The 18283-nt window shown below is 55.8% G+C and overlaps 2 protein-coding genes across 5 annotated transcripts; one reads left to right on the top strand and one right to left on the bottom strand.

Annotated features, from left to right (window-relative positions):
* Positions 1-1155: 1155 nt before the first annotated feature.
* Positions 1156-3227, bottom strand: RPP25 (ribonuclease P and MRP subunit p25). The gene has a single exon (XM_069797849.1). It carries the CDS (start codon positions 2842-2844, stop codon positions 2155-2157), a length of 690 nt encoding a protein of 229 aa, XP_069653950.1. The 5' UTR covers positions 2845-3227; the 3' UTR covers positions 1156-2154.
* A 6112-nt stretch (positions 3228-9339) lies between these two features.
* SCAMP5 (secretory carrier membrane protein 5) lies at positions 9340-17760 on the top strand. Of its 4 annotated transcripts, none has more exons than XM_069797851.1 (7): positions 9340-9471; positions 11378-11454; positions 11764-11892; positions 14031-14187; positions 14950-15051; positions 15273-15390; positions 15508-17760. In XM_069797851.1, exons 2-7 carry the CDS (start codon positions 11448-11450, stop codon positions 15700-15702), a joined length of 708 nt encoding a protein of 235 aa, XP_069653952.1. In that variant the 5' UTR covers positions 9340-9471; positions 11378-11447; the 3' UTR covers positions 15703-17760. The 4 variants fall into 4 exon arrangements, with proteins under 4 accessions (XP_069653952.1, XP_069653953.1, XP_069653954.1 ...); XM_069797852.1 differs by having other exon boundaries at positions 9419-9465; positions 11377-11454; XM_069797853.1 differs by lacking the exon at positions 9340-9471 and adding an exon at positions 9690-9708.
* The last annotated feature ends 523 nt before the right edge of the window (positions 17761-18283 follow it).

The raw sequence follows: 18283 nt of genomic DNA on the forward strand, positions 1-18283 counted from the left end.
AGTGCAAAATCCCCGGGCTCCTGTTGCCTCCAAGATGGGGAATTGTCTGCGTATAAAATCAATTAAAAATAATTTTGCACATTAACACAATAATGAGAAATTAGTGATTTTTTTTTTTTTTTTTTCTTTCTCCTTGCTGGGAGCAATGTTAGATGGCAGCAGTGGGGCAGGGTTGGGGAGGTGAAGGGCTGTTAGTTCTCAGCTGCATGGCTGTGACAGTCTTTAGGCTCCAATCAAAGTGTTTACAGAGGGTTTTATTTATTAGCATGATTTTTAATACATTTGGGGTAGGAGCTCATACCCGGTGCTCCGGCTTGCGTGTAGGGCAGAGGGTTGAACCTGAATGGTGTCTGCACTGGAGAGAGGAGGCAGGGAAGAGCAATTGCTGGGTTGGATAGAGTCTGAAGCTTTCCCAACCCCCAAACCCACAAAAAATAATCATTAAAAAAGAACAATTGGAAATTAATATTCAACTACACGGTGACAGATAAGTGAAGTGAATCAATCTGTGGCAGGGCAGATAAGCACGAGCTTCTGGCCCGGAGGAGCAGCTGCCTGCTGAGGGAGATAACAAGGTCATCCCCAAACAAAACAGACCCCTGCTTCCTCCTCCTCCTCGCTCCTTTGGTCTCCTTTCATTCCCGCTCCCAGCCAAGCAAAGCGCTTGCCAAGCAAGCCCTTGACAAAAGAGGGGATGTTTGCTGTCCCCGGAGAGCGGGGAGCGAAGCAGGGAGATAATGCGGCTGCAGCCAGAGCATCCCTCCCGGCTGGCTTTTGGGAAGGTTACGCTCATTAATACCAATTTAATTCATCCTGCGGTGCTCGCGGGGTCTGCCTGGGCTGGGTCAAGGGGAGCCAGGTGGATCTGGGCTTGCTTGGCCTCCCCGAACCCATCCCCTGCCCTCCCCGCATTGCCACCCGTCTGTGCTGTGCTGGCCGGAGGGGGCTGGCACAGGGGCTTTGCCCGGCTGTGCTGTGCCGGCGGTGGCCAGGCTGCTGCCAGGGTACGTAGGAGGCCCCGATCCTGTTCCACCAAGGCACAGGATTTGGCTGGGATCCCCTTGTCCTGGCTTGGCAGCAGCCTTCCCTGTGCTGATCTGTGCTGTGGTCGGCAGCCAAGATGATCCCCCCGTCTTCCCATAGACATATTTCAACTATTTCTAAAGAGCTTTTATTTCCCATTCATTTCCCTTTAACCCCTGGAAGAAGCAGGGATTTTGCTCCAAAGGGCTTTCCCAGGGAGCCAGCCCATGGCAGGGGCTCTGCAGCCAAGCCCATGACCCCAAAACCTCCTTGTCCTGTGCCAGGCACTGCATCCAGCCACGACAACAACCCACCTAACGCTCCCGCTACCTCTGGCTCCCGACATGGGGGCTTCACCCCAGCTCCAGACCCTACAAACACCTCCGGGAGAGCAAAGACCTGAATATCTGATGCAGGGAGAAGAAGAAAAAGGGTTGTTTTATTTTCTTCTGGTGTCCTGCAGGCAGGCAGCGCAGCGCTCGGCTCTGCGGGCGCAGAGAGGGAGCGACCCGTCTGCTTGTGTGTTTTATTCGGGATGAATCACGGTGCCGCGGGGCACTGAGCCCAGCATTAATAAACCTGACAGCTCCTCGCCGGGCATAATTGCAGCGGTTTTGATAATGAAGGTATTACTCCAATGGGCTTGGGGCAAAACCGTCTCTCCTGATGGCTGAGATGTAGCAATGGGGAGCGATGATGTGCAGCCACCTTCCCTGGTCTGGACACCCCTCGATGAAAGGCAACGGGTGCTCCGGCTCTGTGGGAGTCACTGCAGAAACGTGGCTGGTGGTAGCGTTGCCCCTCGGTGGCTGAATATGGGGTCAGCAGCTGCCCCCAACACATCCTCCCCTGCCTCAGTCCATAACCGAGAGCTGGCAGGTTTAACCCTTCAGCCCTCACCCCAAATCTGGGGACAAGGTACCCCCCCAGCAGCAAGCCCCCATGCACAGGGGTCAGCTGGAGCAGTGGCAGCGAGTGGGGATGCGTTGCGGGGAGCCTGCAGCACACCAGTGAACCTGGAGCAAGCGTGACACAGGCTTCACACTGCCTTTCTCCAAGCAAAGCAGCTAAAAAACCCTCAGAGTTTCTCCAGCGTACAATCTCCTGCCCATACAGAGGGCAGATTCCTGCCTATATATACCCGGCATACGGCTGGTTGGGGCAGGAGGTGGTGGGGTCAGTGGTGGTGGTCTGGCTGGCGGTCCCCGAGCCCCTCGGGCTGTCAGGTACCTGTACCTGCAACTTCTTGGTCAGCAGCTCCTCACGGGGAGGTTGCAGGGGCCGCTTCAGCCCCTTGGCGGTGGAGCCCGACGTGTCTTCTCCTGCCTCGCCGAGCTGCGTCCCCAGCCCTTGCCGGGGCTCCGGGGGCTGGTAGCCCGCCTGGTTGGGATCCAGGGGGTCTCGGGAGAGCAGGATGCAGATGGAGGGGACGTTCTTATGGACAGTCAGGTTCTGTGCTGGACCACCGGGCAGAGGGTCCTGGTTCTCCCAGACCTCCAGCAAGGTTTTGTAGCGTACCTTGGTGACCTGGTGAAGACCTCCCAGCTTCCGCTTCATGATCTCCACGCAGGTGATGGTCTTGGTGACCGCCCTGCCGCAACCGCTGAAGACGATCTGACGGCTGCCCTTCAGCTCCATCTGGGCCATGGCGAAGTTCATCAGGTTCCTGATCTTGCTGCCTTCCTTCACCTTCATCTCCACCACGTCTGGGGGCAGGTCGGGGAAGGGCAAGGGGCTTTCCTCCTCCGAAGTCCTCACCTTTCGGAAGTTCTCCATCCTGGACTGGGCGATGGGCTTGGCTCCCCCTCCTTCGGCAGCCATCCTTCACCCCTTCCCGGTGGATCTGCTCGGGCTCCTAGCCCCCCGGGACCATGGCAGGGCTGGCTCTGCTGCCCTCCCACCCAGCCCGCAGGAGGGCTGAGTTTAACCCTGTGTCCCCGGGACCACCAGTCCCTTCCCCTCTCCTCGCCTGGGGCTGGCTGCGGAGGAGATGGCAGCGAGCTCGGTAGCCGTGCCAGAGGCTGTCTCCCGTTGGGGACGGGGCTGCAGGATCCCCTGCGTGCCCCTGGTTGTTCCCGGTGGAGACGACGGCCGGCTCTGGCTCTCGGCGATGCTTGGGCTCCTCCGCTCCCACTGCAGCACTTGCTTCTGCTGCTCTTTGCTTCATTCTGGACTTCAGCAGCCCCCAGAGCTGTTCTGTGTAATTAGCAGATCCTCCCCCTCTCCCTCCCCTTCCTCCCCTCCTCCTCCCCTCGCTCAGCCTCCCATCCCAGCACCCAGCTCCTGCCTTCATCCCTGCCCAGCACCGAGAGCCAGCGAAGGCGAAGGGGTGGGCAGGGAGCCCTGGTCCCCGGCCGGGAGCGTGCAGGCAGGGAAGGGAAGGGAAGGGAAGGGAAGGGAAGGGAAGGGAAGGGAAGGGAAGGGAAAGGAAGGGAAGGGAAGGGAAGGGAAGGGAAGAGAAAGGAAGGGAAGGGAAAGGAAGGTGGAAGGCAGAGGGAGAAGCTCACTCTTGCCTTCATGATGCTCCCAGAGTCCTGCCCCCTTAAAGAGAACCTGGTCCCTTCTTTCGGTGCTTGCTCCGCTCAAGGACACCAACTGCTAACTGCAAATGTCAGCAGAGTGCAGGCAGCTAGCCTGCCTGCCTCCCTGCCTGCCTCCCCTGCACCCTCTCCCCGACAGCATCCCCAGGGGGATGAGGACTGCCAGCCACGCTGTGCCCAGGGATGGCATGGAGATGTGGGAGGTACTTTGGGGAGTACTTTGGCGCCGGAGCCCAACCCTTATTAGCTATAAGAGAAGGTAACGGGACTCGCGGGCAGGACGAATCCTGGCAGATGGCTTCGCGGCCCTGTTTTCACGGGTGATTTCTCTCCCTCCTCCTCCTCCTTCCCCACCCCTCCCTCTCCCCACGGCTCTCCCAGACCCTGTCCCTTGCTCTTCTCCGTGTCCCCAACACGGAGCTGCCCACCATGAGGTCACCGTCATATTTACTGCCTGAGCCCCTGGAAATACATCCCAGGAGGTACCTATCGCAGGCCAGAAGATCTCGCCTCTCTGCCCCCAATCCCTTCCCTGGGCAGAGGCGATGTCCCTGCACCAGGCTGGCCCTCTGCCTGCCCCTGTCACCTGCCTGTCCCCTGCCCGCCCCCGGCACCCCCAGCCTCCCACCCCGCTGGCTGGGGGATCATTGCACAGTGGAAAGACATGCCAAGTATTGACTTGCAGTCAAATCTTATCGGCCTCTGGAGGCCCCTGGATTGTTTTCACTCTGAGCAGGGCTTGAAAAAATACATAAATAAATAAATCGATCCGATGCCCACGGAGGTGAAGGCTGTGGCAAGGCAGGATGCAGCCATCCCTTCCCAGCCGGGGCGAACCCCTGCATCCCTGTGGTCCCCAAAGCAGCTTTCCATGGGTACTGCTGCCCTAAATGCGGGGCAGGTATGGGGCACCCCCTGATCTGACCACCAGACTGGGATCCAGGGGACTCTGCAGGTGATGGGAGGACAGCACCGGTGTCTCACCCACATGGAATGGGATGCTCCATCTAAGAGCAGTGCCCCGCTGTGCTGGAAAACCCAAGGGGATGGAGAGCACTTTTTCCCTGATCCAGCTAACAACCTATAAGGCCGCTTTGGCACAGAGGGGGAAACTGAGGCAGGGGACATGACGCTCCCAGGCTCACCCCCAGCATTGGCAGCGGATTCGGGCTTTGAGCATCCCCCAAGTCCCGCCCGGTGCTCTGCGGTAGTGAGCATGCCTAGTCGCTGCACTTCCACCATGAATCCCTCGCTCATACAAGACAAAACAATGTCAATTTTCCCCCTTTCCGCTTGATGACTGTTTGTGGCATCCTCGCAGAAGGCACTTGGCTCCTTCCTCGTGCAGGCAGGGATGGATTAAGCCTCTCAGGGAAATCGCTGCCTTCAAAAGATACTAAAACCCTAGGAAAATAATCGGGAAGGATTTTAGCAACAATTCACAGAGTGTGTGTAGTCGAGGGAGCCGAGAAATCCCTCCGAGTCACTATTCAGGTGTGCAAACAGCTGCCAGCAGCACAGGAGGATTACGTGGCCACTGAGGGCCAACAGCACCAGGACACCGGGCGAGCCAGGGCTGCTCGGTGCCAAGCCTGCAGCCGGATGAATCCCTGGTGCTGGGTGAACCATCCAGCCTTTCTTTCCTGGCCCAGGACCAGCTCCTGCCTCCCGTGGCCCATTTTCTGTGGTCTCAGGGTGCCTTCCCAACCCATCGGATGATGGAAGCAGCAGCAGCTTCTCCCCGCTGCCTCTAATTGCTGCTTAACAAACTCCACTTATTGCAGCCTCCGAAATGGAGGCAGATGAGGTACAATCACGGCCAAGCCTTTCTGCATCCCTCAAAAGGCTACGGAGGGTGTGCTCCCCCCAAGGCAAAGGCTGCGGTGGGGGGGCATTAATGGCAGGGTCTTGCTTTTGCTCTGCAGTGCTTAAAATGTAAATGAAATTCATTATTAGCAACTCCATTGCTAATTACCATCTGAAGCCATTCATTAGCCTGTCAGCTTATTTGTTGGAGGACAACAGAGTGGATCGGTTATTCCAAGCGAAGGAATAGCTGAAATCAGCTCAGCCGCAGTGAACAGCGGGGTGGGAGAGGGAGGAGAGCGGGGATAGGGGGACAAAGGCACAGACAACCCAGCCGGGGGGGAACCAGGAAAAAAACACTGGGAAAGAGGATGGGGAGTCGTTTAAAATGGAGAAGCGGCAAATGGTGAAGGCAGGAATGGAGAAAAAATAGGAATAAAGCAATTACACACTACATATCGTCTGTCTGTCCTCCCTGAGCATCCACTCTGGTCATACTGGGACCTGGGGACTGGTTTCTTCCTCCCTTTCCCCATTAGTTTCTCTCTGAGCATCCCACGTCCCAGTGCCACAGGTTGCCACCATCCCACAGGGATGGGGGTTCCATCCCGGGGCGGGGGGTCCCCATCCCTACGGGGCGCTCTTGCCTGGCCCCAACCCTGCAGGAAGGATGAGCTTGGAAAGGCCATTTGCCAGAGGAGCAGGGAGAGGAGGGCTGCAGGGGACAGCATGAAGCCAGAGCTGACAGTGGCCTCGGCCAAGCCTGGGAAAGGGGGAAAAAAAACCCCAGAAACATATTCCTAATGGAGAGCAGGGCAGCTGGAGAGGAGCAGTAACCCGAGCCCCTGTCCTCCACCTGCCCTCTCCATCTTTTCTTTCATCCAAGGTGGCACTGCATGGGAGTGAGTCGGAAAGTCAAAGCATCCGATACAAGGAAAGTCTTGGCGCCACTGTCCATCTCTGCGTCACATCAGCCCGGCTCAGGTCTCAGGCACTCTCATCACGTTGCACTCGGCAGCAGGCTGATGCCTGGGCTGATTGCAGCCCCAGGGAGGGATGCAGATGGACCCACAGGGTGCCGCGGCTGCAAGGGACCCCCTACCCCAATCCTAACCAGGGTCTGGGAGCTGCTGCTTCCTGGGACCAGTCCCCAGAGGATGTGACCCCAGCCTCCCTGGGGTGCAGGGGCTGCCTCAGGATGCCACATGAACCCTAGGAGCATTCTACTAGGGTGGAACCAGGTCCCTACTAACTGAGTCTGCAAAAGAAACCCTTTGTCCCTACCATAAACAGAAAAGAGCAAAGCTCAAGATAATCTTCATTTTGAGTGGGCAGGCAGTAAAAAAAAAAAAAAAGGGGGGGGTGGGAACCCTGTTATGAGGCAAGTCCCTTTGCAAAGCTGCAGTACAACAAACAGAGGAACATTGTAAGGGCCCTGAGGGCATTAATAAACCCTAATGGTACTGACCAGCCCCACCTGGGACCCCCCACCCACACCCTGCCCATGGCCCAGGCACTCTATTAAAGCTCAGCCCAGGTCATTTAGTCCAAGTTTGAGCTATGTTGTGGCTGGTTTCTGCCTCAGCTACAGCCATTCTCATGCCTGGTTGCTGCTGCTCTGGACCCCAACCCACAGATTAGCCCTGGCCCTGATGCTGACCTGCAGATTGATTTTGTGGCTTGGCTGTGAACCTGTCTGCTTGCTGTGGACTTGGTGGTTGATCTGGGCTCTTGGTTGATCCTGACTGTCTTCCTCAGCCTGCCCTGCTCAGGTAGTGTGGGACGGGCACTGGGCAGCAAGGCTTTTACCCTGGTCTTGTGTTATCCCCTTGGCTCCCCAAACATCCCCCATGAGCAAGGGGAGCACACATCCCTTTGATTTCTGAATATCTCTTCTTGTAAAGCCTGCAGGCAGATGGCAGCGTGGTGGTGCCAAGGGCAAGGAACAGCTCTGCAGTTGGCCATCCCCAAAGTCTCAATTAAATGGGAAGGTGCTGGGGGACCTGAGAAAGGCAAAGAACAGGGTAGGGAGCAAATCCAGATCGGAGAAAGCTCAGGAGACAAGCAATAAGGGACACAAAGCAGTTCCCATCGTCCTGGGCCCAAGGGTGGGATCTTACAGCTGATCTGTGGTGAAATTGGGACTGACCTGAGTCTGTTAAGAAATCCTGCCCAGGGAGCAGGACTGGGGTTTGCGGGCAGGCAGGGCTGTACAGGCAGAGCCAGCGCAGCACTCCAAGTCTCAGAGCACCCCCGTGAGGTCTCACACGTGGGCGAGCAGCAGCGCTTGGCAAGAGTGGGGATCCACAACCACATCCCCTTCTCCACTTGCTGCTCGTGTTCCTCCCCTTGCTCTCCTGCATCCCCGTGCAGGGGAGGGAGCTGGATGCATGGGGGTTCCGCTCTCTGCAGGGAACAACAGCTCAGGGTCCAAGACCCAGAAGGTGCTTAGAGCGGACAGCTGGGCCCTCAGATATGGGGTCATCTGTGGCATGCTTATTTTCCTGCTTCCCTCTATTTTACCATCTGTGAAATAGGTGTTTTCCCCGTTTCTGCCAGCTTTCCTTCCTAGCATCCCCACAGAGCGATGCTGTTCATCTGGCGAGGGTGTTTGGTGACCAGGGCTCGCCGGTGTAAAGAGATTTAGCTGCTTCCCTGCCCTGCTCTTCACATCTTGCCACGGTGGGACATTGTCCTCTCTGACTCTCCGTGCCCAATAAAGCATGATAGTGTGCCGACATTTGAGGTTGGACCCAGGGAAGGGAGGACCATTTAGTTGTCAAATAAAGCCAGTTTCATGACACTGCACTGACACGCTCACAAGGACTGAGGCAGAAGTCCAAGTGGTCTGCACAGGGCTCCTTGTGATGACACTGAGAACAAAGGACGCTGCCTACAGAGTCTTCCTCATGTTGGTTGGAGTCCTCGGGCTGATTTGGGGGTTTTGTCCCTGTCCCAGCCCACCTGTGAGTCAATCCAGTCCCTTCCGCTGCCCTTTGCATCCCAACCTCGGCATTGCTGGCAAAAGCAATCAATGTATCCTCTGGCCTTTGTTCAAACCATTAATTAATTACTGCATGGAGCAGCACTGGGTGTGAGGCAGACCACCGTGGGAACCCAGGCAAGGCAATGGGACTGGTGGCTTCAGACCTGTCTGGGACAGCAGGAAACTTCCTGCTCTTGGAAAAAGTGACGTGGGATTTTAGATGTCCCAGTGAGCAGCCCTGCAGCTGCACAGCTGAGCTGAGAGATGGGAGAAAACCAGCAGCACAGCAGCTCCTCCAGCAGCCCTGGGAGCGGGACTGGAGGTGACCCAGAGGGAGAAATAACTCCTGTTGTATCACCAGCACGCTCACTGCAGCGCCTGGATTTTCTTAGATTCTTTTCTCATTAAAATACCAACTTCCCAGACTTCGCTTGCAGGCGATGGCAAACAGCCCGCACCCTGCAAGCAAGTTTCTGTGTGTTTTGCAGAGTGTGTGTGTGAGCCGTGTCTGGGTGTTACCTGCTGCTGCAGCTCTGTCGTGCTTGGTTACAGGACGAGTAAGGTGGCTTAAAAAAGTAGTAATAGTCCCAAAACGCTGTGTGACAGCTGTGACACAGAGCTGACAGCAGGGCAGCGTGGGCCTGCGGGACCCCGGCCTGGAGCGCAGCAGGGTGTGCGCATGGGGGTCCCCCTAAATTTGGTCCTGCCCGTGCTGACCCGGGCCTGCCTGCCTTGCCAGGGTCTGTCCCCCAGAGCCCCTGCCCCACTTTGGGTCTTCTCTCCATGTGGATCTTACCATACCCATGCCCGACAGAGGGTCTGCCCTGCCCTAGGTAGGGATAACTGCACCCCATAGAGTTACCCCGAAACGCTATAGGGCCCCGCCCCCCCGTCGGCTCCGCCCCGCGGCCCCACCCCTCCCCGCCGGCCGGCAGCAGGACCCTGGACAGCGGCGGCGGCGGCTCTCGCGAGATCTCGGGGCGTCCCCATAAGCCCGGCCGGCGGCGGCGCCGTAATCCCGCGAGAGCTCGGCTGCTGCGGCAGGAGCAGCGCCAGGCGGCCGGCCGGCCGCCGCCACCCGCCGCGGGACGGGACGGGTCACGCCACGCCACGCCGGTGAGTCCTGGGGCCATGGGGAGGGGAGGGGGGCTGCCTGGGGGAGAGCCGTCGGCTGCCTCCTCCCGAGGGGGGCGGCGGCCCCTCTGCACCGATTCCCCCCCCCCCCTTCCTCTGCAGCCCACTGAGGGAGGGTGGAGGCGCCCATGGGGCCGCTCGCACCCGCGTGGGTGCAGTCGCCTGCCGCCGGGGACCGAGGGTGGAGCAAGCCGCCGTTCTCCCCTAGCCAGGCCGCGGGTGAGAGGCCCGCGCCGGGCTGCGTGTGGGGGGGGGCGGGGGGTGCGTGGGGCACGCGGCCCTTCGCCCGTGGAAACCCACGGGCAGCAATCCGCGCCGAGGCCGAGCCTTGCTTACCCTCCACTAAACCCACGCCGAGCAGCGCACCGCGGGGCTGGCACCCCAGGCACCCGGGGGGTGTGTGGGGGAGATTGTTGGGATTTCTCCTTGGTGTTATCGCCCGTATGTTACGCTGCAAAATCGCCCCCCCCCCCCTTTTTTGCAACCTCCCCTTTTTGCAGCCCCCCCCCCAATTTTGTAAGCCTTCCCCGTATTGAAAAAGTCCCCCTCAAATTGCGAGCCTCCCCCAACTTTGCAGAAAAAAACCCCGAATTTTGCGAAAATGCCTTGTTTTTGCAAAGCTCTCGCAACACCCAGGCAGGTGTCGGGTCGGGGGGGGGGGGCACGCCTGGCCACGTGTCCCCGCTCCCGGCACGCGTGGGTGGGGGCCGCGTCGTCGAGCCGCTGCCTGGGGAGACGTCAGCCGCGCAGGCAGGCAGCTCGTATTTATAGCGCCGGGGGGATGGAGTTGTCCGTGGGCTGCCGTCGGGTGTTGGGAGACGGCATGCCGGTGAGCCACGGGGGTTTGCTTTGCCTATCCGGTGTCTTTGGTGCTGGGTGATGGTTGCAGGGGGAGCTGCCCTGGCAGAGACCCCCAAATCCTCCAGAGAGCCTGAAATGTTGACCCCTGGGACCCCATGTCATGAGAAATGTGTTCATTGCTGCCATTCCTCTGACCGAAATAGCCTGGGAGAGGGCAAAACCTGCAGGCAGCACCTGGCAGAGCCTTGCAGGCAGGTGGGGATACATGGAGTGGCCGTCTTCATGCTTATATTTAAAACCTCAGCTCTTAATTTTTGCCTTAATTTTGCTTAATTTTTGCTGCTAGGATGGGGCTGAGCGTGGCATGGCCTGGGACCATCCTGGGATGCTAAACTCCCCCCCTCTCCCACCTGCAAGATACCGCACAAGGTGCCGAATGACATGAGTAATCGTTAAGCTGGCACTCAAGTGACTCATTAGTGACAATCCCTGCTGATTTATTTTTTTTCTAGCTGATATTTTCAGCTGACTTCCCTGCTCCTTTTTGGCCTGGTTTCTGGCTCGGGCTTACAGAGATGGGAGCTGCGATGCTGTCAGAAGGCAGCCAGGTAGTTCCCTGTGCTGAAACTCTTTGCAAAAAGATAAATTAAAACAAACAAAAAAAAAATTCATTTTGGGCCAGATAATGAACTTGAGGATTTCAAACCGCCCACAGCTGCCTCATCACTTGTTGGGCTGTGTCCCTTCCTCTGCCATCCAGCCTGGCCCCTCTCCCAGGGCTGGATGTAGGTCAGTTGGGAGTGGGAGGTTAAGCCCACGCCCTGCCCCACATCGCTGGATCTTCTCTTAATCTTCTGCCTTAACTGGTGCGTAAGCCTCGGGCCGTAGGAGCAGGGATTTATTTTGCTGTCAGCCAGGTGCCAGCGGTAAGCCTGGATGTGTGAACAGTGTAGAGCATCGAAGTAAATAAAGCAAACTGCTTTCCTACACTGCTGTCCTTGAGCTATTTTGGCACGGGGGGAAGGTGAAGGCGCTTTGGGGAGGTGCCTGACCACTTCACATCACTTTTTCTCTCGTTTTCCTCCAGCTTTGGTAAATCGCCGAGGTTTTTTTTCCCTACTTTTCCTCTGCAACAGAGAAGCTGAGTGTGTGCCAGCATGGCAGGTATGGGGGGGTCTCTGGGGGGAGTTGCCCCTCGCCTCTGAAGCCCATCTGGGGCTTTACTGGCCATGATGTAACCTTGTTAGTCCCCAGTGGGGTTGCAGCTGTCCATACTTGCAGGATCCATGTGGCCAGCGAGGGCTAAATTTGTCTTGATGCTTTTGGGTGGGTTGGTGCTGGTTATGAGGGCAAATCCTTAATTCCTGCTTGAAACTCATCAGTTCTTGGGGCTCAACAAGACTAATTAGGAAGCCTCTTGATTTATCTTCAGCTCTGTCCAGTGCCCAATGCTGGTGAAACTTTTTATTGCAGAAAAAGTGAACAACTTCCCTCCCCTGCCGAAGTTCATCCCCTTGAAGCCATGTTTCTACCAGGACTTTGATGCGGAGATCCCGCCGCAGCACCGTACTATGGCCAAGCGGCTTTACTACCTCTGGATGCGTGAGTCGCTGGGCGGGGAAGGGCTTGGGTGGGTTTGTGTTTGCCTTTCCCGAAGGCTGCTCCTCTGGAAGTCACCAGTTGAAAGAGCAGAGCAAGGTCAGGGGAAGTCCTTCTGCCCCTCCAGGCCATGGGGTCTCCTGTTAAAACCTGTGGGGGATGGGATGGGGGCTGCAGCATCCCATGGGCTTTGGCCCTTCCAGCCTCCAGGATGGAGGTGTGGAGCTGGCTCAGTATCTGAGGGCCATTGGTGACCTTGACATCCCGATGGAGCCCACTGCGAGGAGGAGATGGCTCGGCACCCGTGTGTCCTCCTGCCAAAGGATTTACTCCCCTTTCCGTCTTGCTCAGCTGCCAGCCTTGACCTACGAGAGAGCTGCCAAGTCTCTGCTGGCTTCCTTTGGCAGCCGGGCTGGGGAAGGGCTTTCTCTGTCACCTCAAGCTCCTTGTGAGCCTTTTGGCAGTGGCCCAAGGCTGAGATGCCGCTTGGACTGGAGGGCCAGGTTGCCTGCTCCCCGAAACGGGAGCCCGGGGCTTCCCCAAAAGCTGGGTCTTGCCTGTTCCTCTTGCATGCCTCTGTGTGCCGTGCTGTGCTAACAGAGCCGTCACTATCTTCTAACTCTTTGAACTAGCCTGGCTCTTTCTTCCTTACCATCCCTGGGTGGGGAGAAGAGCTGGAGGGACAGATCGCACCCCAACATACGTGGAAATGTTACTGAAGATGATGCTGATTGCTGTGTGCAGCTCAGAGCAAACTGACACCATTGGGGCTTTTTGTTGTTTTGTTTTTTTTTCTTTAGAAGAACTTAAGTTACTTTAATCAGGCACTTTCCCTGAACTTTGGAAGCATATCAGTGCCCAGGGAGTGCTTTGTGCTTTGGAGGCAGGTTATGAGGAGCTGAGCTGGCACCGGAGAGGTTGGGCATTTCTGCTTTTGACACAGTGCCAGGCTGGCACCCCCAGGGTGGTGCCTTGCTCCAGCTTTTGGGAGCCACGTCCCATTGGGAAGGTGACCCTGGGGTAACTTCCCCCATCGTGTCAGGGGGGTTAGCGTAGCTTTTCTGTGAAGGGGGAGGGGAAAAAAAAAAAAAAGTTGTGCTTCCCTGGCAAAGCTGTCTTGGGGGTGTTAAATCCCCTCCCCATCTCAATCTGGCTGTTCTTGCTCTGCTTAATTTAATAGAGCTCGGTTCTTGCTCCAGCCTCTCCCACAGCACAAGCACCAGCTCTGTGAGCCAATCGCCTGTCTGTTGGCTTCTGTCTCTGGAGCTCCTCTCTGGATCATTTTCTCCCCAACTCCCCCGCAAACACCCAGCCAGACACAAGCGCAGAGAGGCTGAAAGGTTCCCTCGGTGTCCTTGGGGGCTCTAGGGAGCAGCGAGTGCCCGGTCAGCCCAGCCAGCTGAGCTCCTTGTCTTGCCAGCTGCAGCTCTCTTGCGGGTGGTGGTGGGAGGGTTTTAATTCTCGTCGAAATAATGAATCATTCTCAAAAATCGGAGGCGTCAGAATGCAGATGAGCCTTCTCTGCTTTGTCCTGTGTCTGCTAAGCTGGGCTTCATAGTAATAGCCCTTGTATGGCTTAACCCTGAGCAGGGGTGGGAGAAGCAAACATGCCACCCCCCTGAACTGGTGGGGTGGGGGCCAGGAGTTCAGGACTTCAGCTCTCAGCTCAGGGGGTGTTAGCTTGGGGAACTCTTGCACAAGCTCCTTCAGTGAAACTGTAGCTGGAGGCATGCGAAAAAGCTTCACTTCGATTCCTCCAGTTTCCTTCGGTTGGTGGAAACGTGCCCTGGCTTGCCAGCAGTGGGAGGATATGGCTCTTTCTCATCCTTGGAGCCCCACAAGCCCTGGACCCGCTAAAGACATTACAACTCTGAGTGATGTTTTCTTTTTTTTTTTTTTTTTTTTTCCCCCCCTTCCTCCTCAGCTGAGGTTAGACCCCCTTTGGCTGAGCCATCCTGGGGATGCTCCCTGGACTCAGCCAGCTTAATTTAAGGGAAATCCAGTTAGGGTAACACATTGCTGGCCAAAGCCACTGGAGGTCAGCCCCACGTGGGCATTCCTGGGGTTGGGGTCTCTCGTATCACACTGACGTCCTTCCGTACGTGCTACTGTGCTCCCTCTGTGTGTGTGTGTGTTTGCAGTGAACAGCATCACCTTGGCGGTGAATCTCGTTGGCTGCCTCGCATGGCTGATTGGAGGCGGTGGAGCTGTTAATTTTGGACTGGCAATTCTCTGGCTCATTCTCTTTACACCCTGCTCCTATGTCTGCTGGTTTAGACCTATTTACAAAGCTTTCAAGTAAGTGGTCACACCTGAGCCTGGCTTCCCATCGCCTTTTTTTTGTTTGTTTTCCTTCCTAAACAGTTTGCGCTTAGCTTGGGGTATAGCCTGAATATTTGGGGGAATTTCTGCTCTTTCTGTCCAGCCCTTTAGCTTTACTTTCTAACCTTCAAAGCAAGGGTGCTTGGGATTTCACGAGGGCCAAAACCCCAACCCTGCAATGTAAAGACACCCTACATGTGCCTCTGGGCAGCATCAGGGGGAGTGTTGAGGATGCAATTGCCAACTTTCCCTCCCCTCCTGCCCATCCTTGAGGCTTCTTTTATATTTTTCCATGAGTCCTTGAGGTGCTTGTATTGATTACCCATGCTGCTGAGGTCGATCCCCAGTGCAGTATCCCCAAATCTAGAAAACTGGGGATGTATTTCTTCCCCGTATGGAAAGGTCGAGTCTGATGGTGGGGCAGTGTGAGCTGAGAGCCGTGTCTGAACACGGATGCCCTCTCGCCTGATGCACTGAGCTGGCTGAGCCATGGGGAGGGTCTGATGCCCTGTGGCTTTCCCAGGTGCCCCTTCACCACCTTCAGCCTCTCACAGTTTCTCCCTTGCCTTTAGTTTCGCTCTGGTGCCTGCTGTCTGCAGGCAGCTCTGCTTCTCACCACACTCTCACTAAACCACAGCTGCTTCTGCCCCGAAAGGATCTGAGGTGTGGGAGCATCTCCTTTCCCTTGCAGTGCAGCAGGGATGGAGGTATAGGGAGTGACTGAGCCTTCTCTTGCAGGACAGACAGTTCCTTCAGCTTCATGGCCTTCTTCTTCACCTTCATGGCCCAGCTGGTGATCAGCATTATCCAGGCGGTGGGAATCCCTGGCTGGGGTGTCTGGTAAGGAAGACGCTGGTCTCGTGTTGTGTGCAAGGACAGTCACCGTTGGGCTGGTGCTGTGGCCTCTTGGTGTTTTTAACATCCTCGGTGCTTCAGTCACTTCTCTCCTTGGGGCAGATGGTTTGAGGAGCTGGGAGGGATGCTGGCAGGCTGCAGTGTGCAGAGCCAGATGGGAAAGCCCCAGGCTTTTGAACGGACTGGCTGTTTTGATCTCCTTGCAGCGGCTGGATTGCAGCAATTTCCTTCTTCGGGACCAACGTGGGGTCGGCTGTGGTGATGCTGATCCCCACCGTCCTGTTCACGGGGATGGCAGTCTTCTCCTTCATTGCTCTCACTATGGTATGGGAAGAGGGGGGTGCCGCATTGCTTCAGGGAGCCCTTGCTGCTACCCTGGAAGGTCAGCGTGAGCTGCAGTCGCTCAGCGCCTCTGGATTTTCTCTTTCCAACCTGCTACAGGTGCATAAGTTTTACCGGGGGAGCGGTGGGAGCTTCAGCAAAGCCCAGGAGGAGTGGACCACGGGGGCGTGGAAGAACCCCCATGTCCAGCAGGCAGCACAGAACGCGGCGATGGGGGCGGCGCAGGGGGCCATGATGCAGCACGAGACGCAGTACTCTGCCACCCCGAACTACACCTACTCCAATGAGATGTGAGCAGCAGGACTCTGTCCTCGGGCAAAAGATCTGGGGGGGGAAGGGAGGAGGAGGAAGAGGAAAGCTGAGCCGAGTTTCTGCAGCTATTTCAGAAAGTCGAAGTGTACCATAACGGTGGTTCTTTTCCCGTTCTTTGTAACGAGATCGTTTTGGATTTTTTTCTTCTTTTTTTTCCCCCCTGTTATTGTCTTGAGCTCTTCTTTTCTCCTTTATTTTTCATTCTGAAGAGGCCGTTGAGTTGACCTGCAGGGCTCTTGTTGTGCGTGGTAGTAAGTGTACATTCATGTGTCTTCTTTTTTGCTGTGAAATAGTGTATGGTGGTGGTTTTTTAATTACTGTGGTGATAGGTGTACGTTAGAACCACATCAGCCAAAAGCCCCCCTCCACCCCCAAAAGGGAAAGATAAAAATACCAACCAGCACCCATCTCCCCTCTTAGAATAAGCCCTGAACCACAGGTTTCCGATGTGTGCGAGTTTTCTCTTTCAGTTGGTAGTGTCCAGCCACTTGCCACTGTCTCAGCAAGGGCAAGCAATCCTGGGAATTCTCCCTTTTCTTTTGCTTTTTAACTAGCAGGTGGCTGGCTCATTTAGTGTTTAAAAAAAAAAAAGAGGGGAAGAAACCCCAAACCAACCCTCAATCCTGCTGTTGATCTGCTGGAAGCCAAGAGATTCCTAATCTACACCCTGGCTCAGGATCTACAACTTCTCTCAGTGTGTGGTGTTGTAAATGAGTAGTTTACATTTTGACGTGGAAGACCAGTATTTGCGCGTGACTGGGCAGGAGCCCTGGCGCACTCTGTGTGTGTGTGTGTGCGCGCGTGCAAGCGTATGTGTTGAGGAGCGAGGACAGGTTTTCCCTGCGGGATACAACTGTCCTGTTCCACATTCTGCATCCTGAGTCTGTTTTTTAAAGGCTTCTATTTTGAAAAGCGGCTAGAAAATTGGCAGAGCGTTTCTCAGAGGACCTATTCTTGGGTAAGGCTCTGGGTCAAATCTTGCCATCCCGTATGCAAGCACATACAATCAATCTCACTGACTATGTAAATAGTGAAGCCAAGATTTGTCCCTGTTAGCTTTTGAGGCATGCACTAATTTAAGGCTCTTTAGGAGACCTCCAGGCTGGTGGGAAGGATTCCCGCTCACTTGCGCTTCTAAAAAGCGCAGTGAAATGTGGCTGTGTTTTTTCCCGGTGCAGAAATCCCTGCTCCTGTCAGCCCCAAATCCCTGCCCAGTTAGGGGAGGTCGAGCTTTAAATAACGATCCTGCACCTTAGTGGGAGGCAGCTGAGCTCAGACTAACACCTCTTGGGCTGTGGCAGCTGGGAAGGTGACTGGCAGACCCTGGAAAAGATCAGTTTGTAAATGGGAGCTGATGGATGCTGCAGGGCAGGAGTAGGGAAAGCTCCTTCTCAGAGATGCTTTTCAGACTCTAAATGCACTTTAAACAAGCCAAATTTTTCTCCAAGTCCTAGAAAAGCAGCCCAAATGGAACCCGATCTGGCCCCTTGGCTCAAGTATCTCCTGCCCGCTGCAGACAACAAGCTCAGTGTGCCACCGCTGATGCCTACAGCTAGCCAGGGCTGTGCGAGTCCCCAGCCCCTTGCCCCCCATCCCCTCTAGCTGTCTGGTGATGCTTGTCTGTGACTCCTGCCCACGAGAATCACCCCAAAGAGGAACTTCTCTTTTCCAGCAAAGCACACCAAGAATAGTTTCCTTTTTAAGGGTATCACTTCAGTCACTCTGCAGTAGGCAGTCGTCTCTTGACAAGACTAAAATGCAACTAATGATAAAATGCCTGTCTGTGTGTGTGTGTATATATATATGTATAAAATGTAAGGAGAAAAGTAATCCTTTGCTGAGCCTATTATGTACTTAATCAGGTTTAAATATTGTGCAATTCATTGATAGCTAGCCTAAAACTTACTATGCCAAATCACGTGCTGTCATCCATGTCTAAGAAATGATGAATTAAGTGACTTCACCTTTTGCATTTACCGTAAGATGCATAAATAATATCTGTAACAAGCTGTAACTAACAGACATTGCTTCAGCATCTAACCCTCCTCTCCGGTGCGTCTCCTAAATGTGCGAGCATGAGTGCTGACCACTGAGGTTCGCCCCTGCGGCTCCAGCCTTCCTTAGTTGTAGCTGACACCATCAGAGGGACGCCCAGGGAGTGGCTGCTTTTAAGCTGTATCCGGAAAGGGCTGGGGACCACCCGCCACGTGCTGCCCCCCGACCTGTCCTGCTTCTCCTTTGGACAATAAATGAGCGGTCCTCTTAACCTGCCTCTCCCCCTGCCAGCTCTCTGCGGCTGCCCTGAATCCTGTGGGAAAGGTTTCACGCCGCCCTGGGCTCATCTGTCAGCCAGAGCTGCTTCCTGGGGGGGGATCCAGGAGTAGCTGAAAAGGCCCCCTTTTCTCTACCCTGTTCCCCCTCTGCTTTTTTTCCCCCTAGCAGTGAGTTTTCCGTTGCCCTCCCTCCTCTCTAAAACCTTGCCGTGAACTCGGATCCTTAAACAGCTTTCCGAGGAACGCCAAACCGCCTGCCTGCTGCTGCAGGGCTCCCCGGCGTTGCTGGG

This window comes from Haliaeetus albicilla, chromosome 12, assembly GCF_947461875.1.
Source record: "Haliaeetus albicilla chromosome 12, bHalAlb1.1, whole genome shotgun sequence".
In the NCBI taxonomy this organism is placed as follows: domain Eukaryota; kingdom Metazoa; phylum Chordata; class Aves; order Accipitriformes; family Accipitridae; genus Haliaeetus; species Haliaeetus albicilla.

Bases quoted from the DNA above. Each gene is read 5' to 3' on its own strand.
- RPP25 (XM_069797849.1), bottom strand. From the start codon at position 2,844: ATGGCTGCCGAAGGAGGGGGAGCCAAGCCCATCGCCCAGTCCAGGATG.
- SCAMP5 (XM_069797851.1), top strand. The intron at 14,188-14,949 runs GTAAGTGGTCAC...CTTCTCTTGCAG, and splicing joins CCTATTTACAAAGCTTTCAA to GACAGACAGTTCCTTCAGCT. The intron at 15,052-15,272 runs GTAAGGAAGACG...ATCTCCTTGCAG, and splicing joins ATCCCTGGCTGGGGTGTCTG to CGGCTGGATTGCAGCAATTT.